This window comes from Haliotis rubra, unplaced genomic scaffold (assembly GCF_003918875.1).
Source record: "Haliotis rubra isolate DU_JTF1 unplaced genomic scaffold, ASM391887v1 Scf285, whole genome shotgun sequence".
NCBI classification, from domain to species: Eukaryota; Metazoa; Mollusca; class Gastropoda; order Lepetellida; family Haliotidae; genus Haliotis; species Haliotis rubra.
In genome coordinates this window covers 171045-184380 of record NW_025766947.1, presented here as the reverse complement: position 1 = coordinate 184380, position 13336 = coordinate 171045, and the positions used below count along the sequence as shown (strand labels likewise).

Below are 13336 nucleotides of genomic sequence, written 5' to 3'. Positions count from 1 at the left end.
AGGTGTGGTGAGGGAGGGCGGGAGCTCAAGAGGGTTGTGGTGGTGGTGGTGGTGGTGTTGACGGGGTAGGTGTGGTGAGGGAGGGGCGGGGAGCCTCAAGAGGGTTGTTGTGGTGGTGGTGGTGACGGGGTAGGTGGTGTAAGGGGTAGGGGGTGAGGGGAGCCTCAAGAGGGTTGTTGTGGTGGTGGTGGTGGTGAGGGGGTAGGTGTGGTGAGGGAGGGGCAGGGCGGGGGCGGGGAGCTCAAGAGGTTGTTGTGGTGGTGGTGGTGGTGAGGAGAGGGGGGAGCCGAGGGGCCGAGGGGGAAATTAGTGCAGGATATTCACCACAGCAATATTACAGCTGTATCAGCACCTTAATACCAACAACACCCATTTTTAACGCGGGGAGTCAAACCCTGTCATGTCTGCGATAGCTGGAGTCAGTCCACTTGGCCAACATGGTTTCGGTTCTCCGCCCTGAGTTGTGATCAACCTTGAGAACACTCAGAATATGACACTGCTCCAACTGTGCGAACCATGCACGCTGGAACAGTGTATACACACATCCTTGAATATCGTGCACCTCGACTATCACAAAAACGCTTCAATGAACAGCTTCAGCTGCTCGTGTTATAGGGGCAATTAGCGTGTGACAGGCGGCATATCCATTGTAAAGAAGGGCTTGAGGTGATGAGAAAACGTCCCTGCATCCGATTACACGGCGTTCTGATGTCCTGTAATCTCATTATTGACTACCAGAGCATGTCCCGTGTTTCCCCAGCATAATAACTGCAGAAACCCATTAGGCTGATATTGAAGTATGTTGATCGATCCATGACCCGCCTTCATACACACACACCCATCATAACATATAACACCTTCACCACGCTTATCATAACATATAACACCTTCACCACGCTTATCATTACATATAACACCTTCACCACGTTTATCATAACATATAACACCTTCACCACGCTTATCATAACATATAACACCTTCACCACGCTTATCATAACATATAACACCTTCACCACGCTTATCATAACATATAACACCTTCACCACGCTTATCATAACATATAACACCTTCACCACGCCCATCATAACATTTAACACCTTCACCACGCCCATCATAACATATAACACCTTCACCACGCCCATCATAGCAGATAACACCTTCACCACGCCCATCATAACATATAACACCTTCACCACGCCCATCATAACATATAACACCTTCACCACGCCCATAATAACATATAACACCTTCGCCACGCCCATCATAGCATATAAGACCTTCACCACGCCCATCATAACATTTAACACCTTCACCACGCCCATCATAACATATAACACCTTCACCACACCCATCATAGCATATAACACCTTCACCACGCCCATCATAACATTTAACACCTTCACCACGCCCATAATAACATATGACACCTTCACCACGCCCATAATAGCATATAACACCTTCACATACAAACAAGGGCGTCGGTGTAGCCTGCTGGTTAAAGCGTCCGCTCGTCACGCTGAAGACCCGGGTTCGATTCCCTACATGGGTACAATGTGTGGAGCCCATTTCTGGTGTCCCCCGCCGTGATATTGTTGGAATATTGCTAAAAGCGGCGTAAAACCCAACTCACTCACATGCAAACGCATATCATAACGTATAACAGCTTCACAAACACACCCATAATGGCATATTGCAACTTCCCCACGCCCATCATTTAACAAGGGGCACAAGAATAGCATGCAGTTAGTATTATCGTTAATGTATGTTTTAAATCGTGTACACATAACTCATACAACGTACGTAAATCATTGAGAATAAAACATACACAGAAGTCATCTTGAAATGTTTATGATAGTACTTATGTTATCGTTTCTAAATTTCACTGCATGAAATACAAGCTGCATGAAGGTCTTGAATATATGTATATTTATTTACACATGGCTAATCTGAAAGATGCCCGAATATACATACATACGCGGAGGAAAGTATATACATCTTAGATTTGAAATACTTACATCTCACTACAGACATTAGGTGTGACCAGGTCTATTGTTGACATTTCGAAAGCCGGACAAGCCCTGATAATGATCCATGGTTTGTCCGTGAGATACTGAACTCGCTCACTGACTAGATGAGAGCACACAGGTGCCCATGTCGGTGGCAGAATACCACAATCAGTCGAGGACGTGTTACGCGAAATATCAGTTGGCCCCGCTGTGAGACCAAGTTTTATCAACGACCATTTTAACCGCAAACTGTCTTTCTTAAAAAAAGGTTTTAAACATTAAACCACTGCGACAGTATCCTACCCATTGTACTGAGATTGAAAAGAACCCGTTACCAAGCTGACTTAGCTGATCGAAAACCATGTCGGACAGCACCGGCATGTAAACATGGGGCATTGAACAGAACAGCCCATCGACCTGTCACCAAGCAGTTGCTTACTCAGGTGCACTCTCACACCGGATTTATTGTTCTCGGATCACAAATGTTTTGATTCAACCTGAGACGTTCACTCTTGAAGTACCCGGGTTAATTGTACGGTGACTCGGCGGTATATCATAATAAAATATCACAGTAGGGAAAGGGTAGTCTATATCCATTAGACGCCGGCGACGGACTGGTTTAGGGGGCAGGGTTGTCAAATTGGTATATTTCCTTCAGCCACGGTATGCCATGAGTACAAAGGAGAAGATCTAGGGGGTTCTTTGGTGGTATTTACCTTCGTTATGAGATCATGAAATTCCAAAACATGCTAAACACGTGAAGAATGTTGGATTTATGATAAAACATCGTATGCACGTAATTGTAAACATATGCTTGACTTAAGCGATAATATGAAGCCATGTTTTCTTGTGTAGGGCCCCACTCAGCGAGTCCTGCGGTGAGGACTGTACACAACGGGGTCTGGACTAGACAGTCCTGTGTTTAACACTATGAAATACGGTGACCTGAATCAATCAAGCCTGCAGGCCTGATCAATCGATCACAGGAGTCGTCGTGTACGACAACCATGATGTTGCTGAAGACCAAATGTACCACGTCCTTCCAGTGTAGACAACAAGGGCATCACAGCGACGTACACCCGATAGACCGGCTGACACTGTGGCTGGTGGGGAAGAGCGGCGGCTCAACATGGAGTCATCCGAGTTTGGGAACAGCATATTGACCCAATAGCCTAAAAGGTACAGCCACTAGGCTCTGCATCTCACCTGAGTTATCAACACAAATGGCGACCTGTCTATAGATTTAAATTTAGTGCGTTAGTTTCAGAAAAAAAGACTTCTTTGATCTTTCACGATAGGTTCAGCTGCATAGGCGCTGTAGTGTCAGATGTCACACATGCAGGAACACGTGTAAACGGGGAAGGTGAAGGTCAAACACTAAATCAAAATATGCCAAAAGTGTGATGAATAGGTTATTCTACATATTCCACACCTGTAGCAGAACCTTCTTATGGATATGAAAAAAATGCTGTATAATGCGTAAAAATGACATTTTCAACATGGCTGAAATGGCGACGATGTTAATAAACCAGATCCGATTCTATGAGGACCATAGCTAAGGTTCAGTTTCTTGGGGCTGATAGTTTTAGAAAAGATGTCGAACAAATTATTTTAGCAACGGGCGCAGATGGCCAGAGGACTTGACTTTCTGTCAGGTGAGTTAAAACAACCTGACACCACCTGGCCTTTGGCATAATCAGTGGATGACATCTAGTCCAACACTCACCGAAGATGACTCTGTAACCCCTGATCTCTGATATTTATATAGCAAACGAGTCCAGCAAGTGATCAAGACGTGACGAGCAATATACAAGTTGGTAAAGTGATCATAACATCGTCAATATATACTGTATGGAACCCCGTTAGGGATACATTGTCAATATATACTGTATGGAACCCCGTTAGGGATACATTGTCAATATATACTGTATGGAACCCCGTTAGGATATACTGTATGGAACCCCGTTAGGGATACATTGTCAATATATACTGTATGGAACCCCGTTAGGGATACATTGTCAATATATACTGTATGGAACCCCGTTAGGGATACATTGTCAATATATACTGTATGGAACCCCGTTAGGGATACATTGTCAATATATACTGTATGGTCCCCGTTAGGATACACTGTCAATATATACTGTATGGAACCCCGTTAGGGATACACTGTCAATATATACTGTATGGAACCCGTTAGAAATACATTGTTAGGATACACCATTTAGGTCAATATATACTGTATATATACTGGGAACCCCGTTAGGGATACACTGTATGTCAATATATACTATACTGTATGGAACCCCGTTAGGAGGTCAATATATACTGTATGGAACCCCCGTTTAGGATACATTGTCAATATATACTGTATGGAACCCCGTTTAGTACATCGTCAATATATGTGTATGGAATATATACTGTATGGAACCCCGTTAGGTACATTGTCAATATATACTGTATGGAACCCGTTTAGGATACAATACTACTGTATGGAACCCCGTTTAGGATACAATATATACTGTACTGTATTGAACCCCGTTGGAACCCCGTTTAGGATACACTGTCAATATATACTGTATGGAACCCCGTTAGGATACATTGTCAATATATACTGTCAATACATACTGTATGGAACCCCGTTACGGATACATTGTCAATATATACTGTCAATATATATATATGTATGGAACCCCGTTAGGTGAAGACATACTGTCAATATATATACACTGTATGGTATGGAACCCCGTTAGGGATATGTCAATATATACTTTATGGAACCCCGCTTGGATACATTGTCAATATATACTGTATGGAACCCTGTCAATATATACTGTATGGAACGTTAAGATACACTGTCAATATATACTGTCAATGTCATATACTGTATGGAACCCCGTTAGGGATACATTGTCAATATATATGGAACCCCGTTTAGTGTCAATATATACTGTATGGACCCCCGTTAGGGATACTGAGGAACCCCGTTAGAATACTATGTGAACCCCGTTACGGATACTTCAATATATACTGTATGGAACCCCGTTACGGATACATTGTCAATATATACTGTGTCAGAACCGCTGAGGAAAACTATGTGATCATATACTATGGCGGCCCGCTAGAACCAAACCCCCTACTGTATGGATTCCTGATAAGAATACAATGCCGATTCATACTGTATGGCGGCCGCCAGAAACACCATCCCAGCAACTATGTTCGGGTACCCGATAGGAAAATATAGTTTGTTTTCAACACTCAGCACAATGACTTACCTTCGTCATCGGAGTCCCATATTGAGTCGTCTGAGGAGACGCTGAAGAGCTCAGCATTGCCCACAACGTACGTGTTGTACAGCTTTATCCGGGCTGACCACGTCAGGTTCGGGGCTCGGACGGTGTTCTTCAGTCGCCGCCTCGCATTAGCGAACCAATTAGAAACCTGAATTAAGGTCATGTGACTGCCGGCAGCCAACGCGACCTTCTCTGATTTTGAGGGGTAGGGATTATCCCTGTGCTGGTACAACCACTGCTTGAGAGGCCGTGCCATGTCTTGCAGCGTCTGTCGTTTGTGGCGAATTTTCTCTGGGATGAGCCGCCTGGAAGATACAATAGAAACATGAATATGTTGTACATATATCACGACAACCATACACTTCAAATCACGCGGTTACCCGATTTACCTGTGATCTGGCAGGAGAATCGCTAAACTGCTCTGTTTTTCCTATTTTTGATTTTAAATCGTTATGGCTACTGTGTCGCACCCTTCGTCGCAGAGGGTCCATATCTCGATATGTTTAGCTGTCCAAGGAGTTCTAAGGAACGGGTTTGTTTACGCCCCTCGTGTTTCACGTATAATACATTCTATCACATTCCATTTCCCCTACAAAATGAACGAAAGCATACAATTCGGCCCACGTCAAAGTAGAGCCATTCGCTGACAGTTGTGTTGTACGTGTGTGTCCTCACATGAGTGTATCAGTCGTATAGATGTGTCGTCCAACGTGTATCAGTCGTACAGATGTGTCGTCCAACGTGTATCAGTCGTACAGATGTGTCGTCCTATAAGTGTATCAGTCGTACAGATGTGTCGTCCTATAAGTGTATCAGTCATACAGATGTGTCGTCCAGCATGTATCAGTCGCACAGTTGTGTCGTCCAACATGTATCAGTCGTACAGATGTGTCGTCCAACATGTATCAGTCGTACAGATGTGTCGTCCAACATGTATCAGTCGTACAGATATGTCGTCCAACATGTATCAGTCGTACAGATGTGTCGTCCAACATGAATCAGTCATACAGATGTGTCGTCCAACATGTATCAGTCGTACAGATGTGTCGTCCAATATGTATCAGTCGTACAGATGTGTCGTCCAACATGTATCAATCGTACAGATGTGTCATCCAACGTGTATCAGTCATACAGACGTGTCGTCCAACATGCATCAGTCGTACAGATGTGTCGTCCAACATGTATCAATCGTACAGATGTGTCATCCAACGTGTATCAGTCGTACCGATGTGTCGTCCAACGTGCATCACTCGTACAGGTGTGTCGTCCAACGTGCATCACTCGTACAGATATGTCGCCCAACATGTATCAGTCGCACAGATGTGTCGTCCAACGTGCATCAATCGTACAGATGTGTCGTCCAACATGCTTCACTCGTACAGATGTATCGTCCAACGTGTATCAGTCGTACAGATGTGTCGTCCAACATGTATCAGTCGTACAGATGTGTCGTCCAACATGTATCAGTCGTACATATGTGTCGTCCTACGTGCAGTGATGGGTACTGTATGGAACTAACAATCCACTGTCTGTACGTCCACGATGGTTATCAGATAAGCATACAGTTGGCTGACATAGTAATTGAGCGGTGCCCGCAGTAATGAAACAATCACAGCAGCTAACGTGATCTTGTTGAATCAAGCGTAGATCGATACCCTACAAAGACTCCCGTAGTGACTTCCTCAACAACGACGTACTGACAGCGATGAGGCAGCGACTAGAAGCAAACTGAGCATTCTTGGACCAATTACTGACACCCGGGCACCTTACTCGGACCACCGAGGACAACACAGGCACCTCCTTAGGACTACTGATGCCTCCACGGACACCTCACTAGGGCCTACAGATGCCCACACGGACCCCCTAATCGTGTCTAATGCTGCGTACACAGACATTTCACTTGGTCCTACTGATTAATGCCTTCTGATGCCAATGCAGACACCTTGCAAGATCCACCGATCACTACAGACATTTCATCCTGATGCCTACAGACACCTCACTAGAGCAACTGATGCCTACAGACACCTCACTAGAGCAACTGATGCCTACAGACACCTCACTAGACCCACTGATGTCTACAGACACCTCACTAGACCCACTGATGCCTACAGACACCTCACTAGACCACTGATGCCTACAGACACCTCACTAGACCCACTGATGCCTACAGACACCTCACTAGACCCACTGATGCCTACAGACACCTCACTAGACCCACTGATGCCTACAGACACCTCACTAGAGCCCACTGATGTCTACAGACACCTCACTAGACCCACTGATGTCTACAGACACCTCACTAGACCCACTGATGCCTACAGACACCTCACTAGACCCACTGATGCCTACAGACCACTGGACCCACTGATGTCTACAGAGACACCTCAGAGACACCTCACTAGACCCACTGATGCCTACAGACACCTCACTAGACCCACTGATGCCTACAGACACCTCACTAGACCCACTGATGCCTACAGACACCTCACTAGAGCACAGACACCTCACTAGACCCACTGATGCCTACAGACACCTCACTAGACCCACTGATGCCTACAGACACCTCACTAGACCCACTGATGCCTACAGACACCTCACTAGACCCACTGATGCCTACAGACACCTCACTAGACCCACTGATGCCTACAGACACCTCACCCTTGTTGAGCTTTACAGACACCTCACTGAGGGTGCCACCTCACTGACAGACACTCACCTCATGCTGGACACCTCACTGGCACTCCGGGATCCACTGGAGACACCTCACTAGACCCACTGATGCCTCACAGACACCTCACTCCGCTGAGCCACTGATGCTACAGACACCTCTTCACTGCGACCCACTGATGCTACAGACACCTCACTCACTAGACCCACTGAGTGCCTACAGCCACTGATGCCTACAGACACCTCACTGGACCCACTGATGCCTACAGACACCTCACTAGACCCACTGATGTCTACAGACACCTCACTAGACCCACTGATGCCTACAGACACCTCACTAGACCCACTGATGCCTACAGACACCTCACTAGACCCACTGATGTCTACAGACACCTCACTAGAGCCACTGATGTCTACACCTCACTGGACCCACTGATGTCTACACACCTCACTAGACCCACTGATGTCTACAGACACCTCACTAGACCCACTGATGTCTACAGACACCTCACTGGACACCACTGATGGATGCTACAGACCCCTTACACTGGACCCACTGAGTGTCACACACCTCCTGGGGCCAGACTGATGTCTACAGACACCTCACTAGAACCACTGGATGTCTGCAGACCTCACTAACCCACACCACCACCCAGAAGTCAGACACTCACTAGACCCACTGAGACAGACACCCAGATTACACAAACTTGGACCATTCGATCACCACCACCCAGAGTCACTTGGACTTGATCACCACCCACACACTAGGGCCACTAACCACCACCCAGAGGCCAAACTTGGACCATTCGATCACCACCCAGAAACCACACTGCCCAGAGCCAGGACCACTCACCACCACCCAGAAGTCAAACTTGGACCACTCAACACCACCAGAAGTCACTAGATGGACCACTGACCACTGCAAACTCAAACTTGGACCACTCCACTGTACCACATGTCACTAGTCACCGGGCTTTCGAAGACACTTTAGAAACTTGGACCATCTGGGTGACCAGGCTAGGTGACCAGGCTAGGTGACCAGGCTAGGTGACCACTGACCAGGTAAGGTCCAGGCTTGTTGACTAGGCTTAAGTGACCGGGCTGGGTGACCAGGCTAGAGGACGGGCTAGTGACCGAGGCTGGGTGACCGATCTAGGTGACCGGGCTGGGTGACTGGGTGACCAATCTAGGTGACCAGGCTAGGTGACAGGCTAGGTGACCAGGCTGGGTGACCGGGCTGGGTGACCGGAGCTGAGTGATTGCGCTAGGTGACCGGGCTGGGTGACCGGGCTAGGTGACTGGGCTAGGTGACCGGTCTAGGTGACCAGGCTAGGTGACCGGGCTAGGTGACCAGGCTAGTTGACTGGGCTTAAGTGACCGGGCTAGGTGACCGGGCGAGTTGACCAGTCTAGGTGACCGGACGAGCTGACCAGGTTGATGTATGTCATCGAATCCCAGTTCCGTACATCGGCATGACGTCAATGTCTGGATAGTCTGGTTCAGACTCGACCACGTTATAGACCGCGTCAAATAGCTAGAACATTGCTGAGTGCGGCGTTTGACAACAAAACAAAGGTAAAAGCAATCCGATTACCCACCCTAGTAAGACTAACATAGGTTAGGTCTCATTCGTCTAACCATTCGTCGTCTTACCGAGGTACTCAGCGTCAGAATATTGTAGGTAGGTGACAACTGGCTGTGTGATAGCACAAGTGTAGACCCGTGACAACCACCACTCCAGTCGCCACTCCATAGAGCGCATATCTGCGAAAAACCCAAGAGGCGGTTGTTCAGCCACTCTCGCACTTCGCAGTTAACAAGGACACAGCTGATTGTATTGACAAGTCGTTTTCACTTTGATCTCACACAAAGCTTACTCTGAAGAATCTCTCGAGTGCGGCCCACTGCTCCTGTCGTATGTGATCAAATAATGTGACAACTCAATCATGGAAGTGTGACGTCACGAAGCGTGGAGAGGTTTGGAGTGATGAGATCAAGGGAGAGGTCTGGGGTGGAGGTTCCAGGAGGGTCATGCTGAGGGCAGGATCAAAGCGGGTTCTGGCATGAAGATCAAACAGACGATGTCGTAGTATTCGCACGAAACTCATTCAGTTGATCCTGCTGCAATAACCCAGCAATGCCAGTTGGATGTGTGAATATTATCTACTTGTTGGCTCTGGAATATATAACTTCATCAACCTCAAGTCACGAAGAACTATGAAGCAGACAACTATGGGGAACACATTTTGATTGATGAGAACCCGTTGGTAACAGGGTTGCCCACAACGTCGTATAGGCACCGCCCATGCAGGCTCCAGGAGATCCCGGGAACCACCATATATCATAACTCCAGCAGGCACCGTTAAAATCCAGCAACATTTCCTAGGACCTTGGTTCCAACTGGCATCATTGGAAAGCCAGTTCATAAAATCCATGACACCACCATTGCGTGATTCAAACAGGCACATAATACGTATGTTCCCCTTCACGAGAGTCCCCCAACCAACACCCTGCTTCAGTATAGCATGCTCCCCTTCACGAGAGTCCCCAACCAACACCCTGCTTCAGTATAGCATGCTCCCCTTCACGAGAGTCCCCCAACCAACACCCTGCTTCAGTATAGCATGCTCCCCTTCACGAGAGTCCCCAACCAACACCCTGCTTCAGTATAGCATGCTCCCCTTCACGAGAGTCCCCCCCAACCTGCACCCTGCTTCAGTATAGCATGCTCCCTTCACGAGAGTCCCCTTCACGAGAGTCCCCAACCACCCTGCTTCAGTATAGCTTGCTCCCCTTCACGAGAGTCCCCAACCAACACCCTGCTTCAGTATAGCATGCTCCCCTTCACGAGAGTCCCCAACCAACACCCTGCTTCAGTATAGCATGCTCCTTCACGAGAGAGCTTCAGTATAGCATCCCCAACCAACACCCTGCTTCAGTATAGCATGCTCCCCTTCACGAGAGTCCCCCAACCAACACCCTGCTTCAGTATAGCTTGCTCCCCTTCACGAGAGTCCCCCAACCAACACCCTGCTTCAGTATAGCATGCTCCCCTTCACGAGAGTCCCCAACCAACACCCTGCTTCAGTATAGCATGCTCCCTTCACGAGAGTCCCCCACCAACACCCAGTGCTTCAGTATTCAGCATGCTCCCTCCCCTTCACGAGAGTCCCCCAACCAACACCCTGCTTCAGTATAGCTTGCTCCCCTTCACGAGAGTCCCCCAACCAACACCCTGCTTCAGTATAGCATGCTCCCCTTCACGAGAGTCCCCCAACCAACACCCTGCTTCAGTATAGCATGCTCCCCTTCACGAGAGTCCCCCAACCAACACCCTGCTTCAGTATAGCATGCTCCCCTTCACGAGAGTCCCCAACCAAACACCCTGCTTCGGTATAGCATGCTCCCTTCACGAGAGTCCCCAACCAACACCCTGCTTCAGTATAGCATGCTCCCCTTCACGAGAGTCCCCCAACCAACACCCTGCTTCAGTATAGCATGCTCCCCTTCACGAGAGTCCCCCAACCAACACCCTGCTTCAGTATAGCATGCTCCCCTTCACGAGAGTCCCCAACCAACACCCTGCTTCAGTATAGCTTGCTCCCTTCACGAGAGTCCCCAACCAACACCCTGCTTCAGTATAGCATGCTCCCCTTCACGAGAGTCCCCAACCAACACCCTGCTTCAGTATAGCTGCTGCTCCCTTCACGAGAGTCCCCAACCAACACCCTGCTTCAGTATAGCATGCTCCCCTTCACGAGAGTCCCCAACCAACACCCTGCTTCAGTATAGCATGCTCCCCTTCACGAGAGTCCCCCAACCAACACCCTGCTTCAGTATAGCATGCTCCCCTTCACGAGAGTCCCCAACCAACACCCTGCTTAGTATAGCATGCTCCCTTCACGAGAGTCCCCCAACCAACACCCTGCTTCAGTATAGCATATAGCCTGCTCCCCTCACGAGAGTCCCCAACCAACACCCTGCTTCAGTATAGCATGCCCCCAACCAACACCCTGCTTCAGTATAGCCCCCCTTCACGAGAGTCCCCCAACCAACACCCTGCTTCAGTATGGCATGCTCCCCTTCACGAGAGTAACGACACACCTGCTTTTAGTATGGCAGTATAGTATAGCATGCTCCCTTCACGAGGTCCCCAACCAACACCCTGCTTCAGTAAGAGAGACCCGCAGCATGCTCCCCTTCACGAGTGTCCCCAACCAACACCCTGCTTCAGATATAAACTACCTGGATGCATAAAATGTAACTGTGTAATGTCAATAACGAATGTATCTGCTTTTCAATCTAGTGCTATGATATTCTCTGTTCTAAAATGACAACGTAATGAATGTATGTCTTTGAAACGAAACCACTTTGTACTTACAATGTATATTAATGCAGACTTGTTCTCGTCACTATATGGCTGGAATAATGCCGATGTGACGTAAAGCCCAACTCAACTCAACTCAACTCAACACTCACTACGACCCTGTAAGGTGCCGTATCCTGAAACATGGCAGGATATCTGCTCCAACACACCTCTTTAGTCGGGTCTCTGTTAATCCAGACATCTTGGCTTTGAGTACCAATGTCCTTAGCAGCAGTTGTAACGGGAAGACACCTACTATACTGACACGTGTACAGAGACACTTCCCGCGTGATTCATAAATCTGGACATCTGTTTATTGGGAAGATTGCAGAGGGGACACAAACATGCTTTCGTTTTGTGTATTTATGGTAGAAGTCTAATCAATAATGATCCGAATCTCCGTTCACCGCCCAGATGGACGCTGAATCCTCACAGATGTCTACTTACATTGTGCACCCTCCACGAACGCCCTTATACCCCCGTGCCTATCTCCCCCTCATCTGCACGTCACGCTCATATTTATGCAGAGAGAACCGTGCACCGAGTTATCTCATCAACTAGTCAGCTGACATTTCCTCCGTGATTCACTGTAGCATCAGACTACGTGAACTGGGCGTCTCTTTTCTTCCGGGGAGAGAGCTCCGACCTTTAACCTCTGACCTCTATTTTTCCATGTGAAATACACACGCAACATCTGATCACTAAATTAGCTGGAGGAACTGATACAGTACACTCATGTCTGTGACTTCGTTCCTGACTGAAAGCATGTCAAAGCATACACGAAAAACAAGCTGACGCCCATCTGTAGTCGGGAATATGACATATCATACATAATAACTGTTAGCACAAAGAGGCAAACACATAGCAGAATAATCCTGGTGCAAGTATGATACTGCTGTAACGGAGAGCAATATGTGACACAACATAGTTTATACATGTAAGTCTTACAAGTAATCAGGCATAGTTTATGTATAGAGATTATTACACTCTCAAGTGTGTCATAC

General features: G+C 47.6%; 1 protein-coding gene across 1 annotated transcript in view; it reads right to left on the bottom strand.

The window, feature by feature from the left end:
- Positions 1 to 13336, bottom strand: part of LOC124281575 (homeobox protein Mohawk-like) — a 62185-nt gene that overhangs the window by 13764 nt on the left and 35085 nt on the right. Inside the window, exon 2 of the mRNA XM_046717519.1 lies at positions 5282 to 5604. Coding sequence (XP_046573475.1) covers positions 5282 to 5604 — 323 coding nt within the window. The remainder of the gene's footprint in view (positions 1 to 5281; positions 5605 to 13336) is intronic.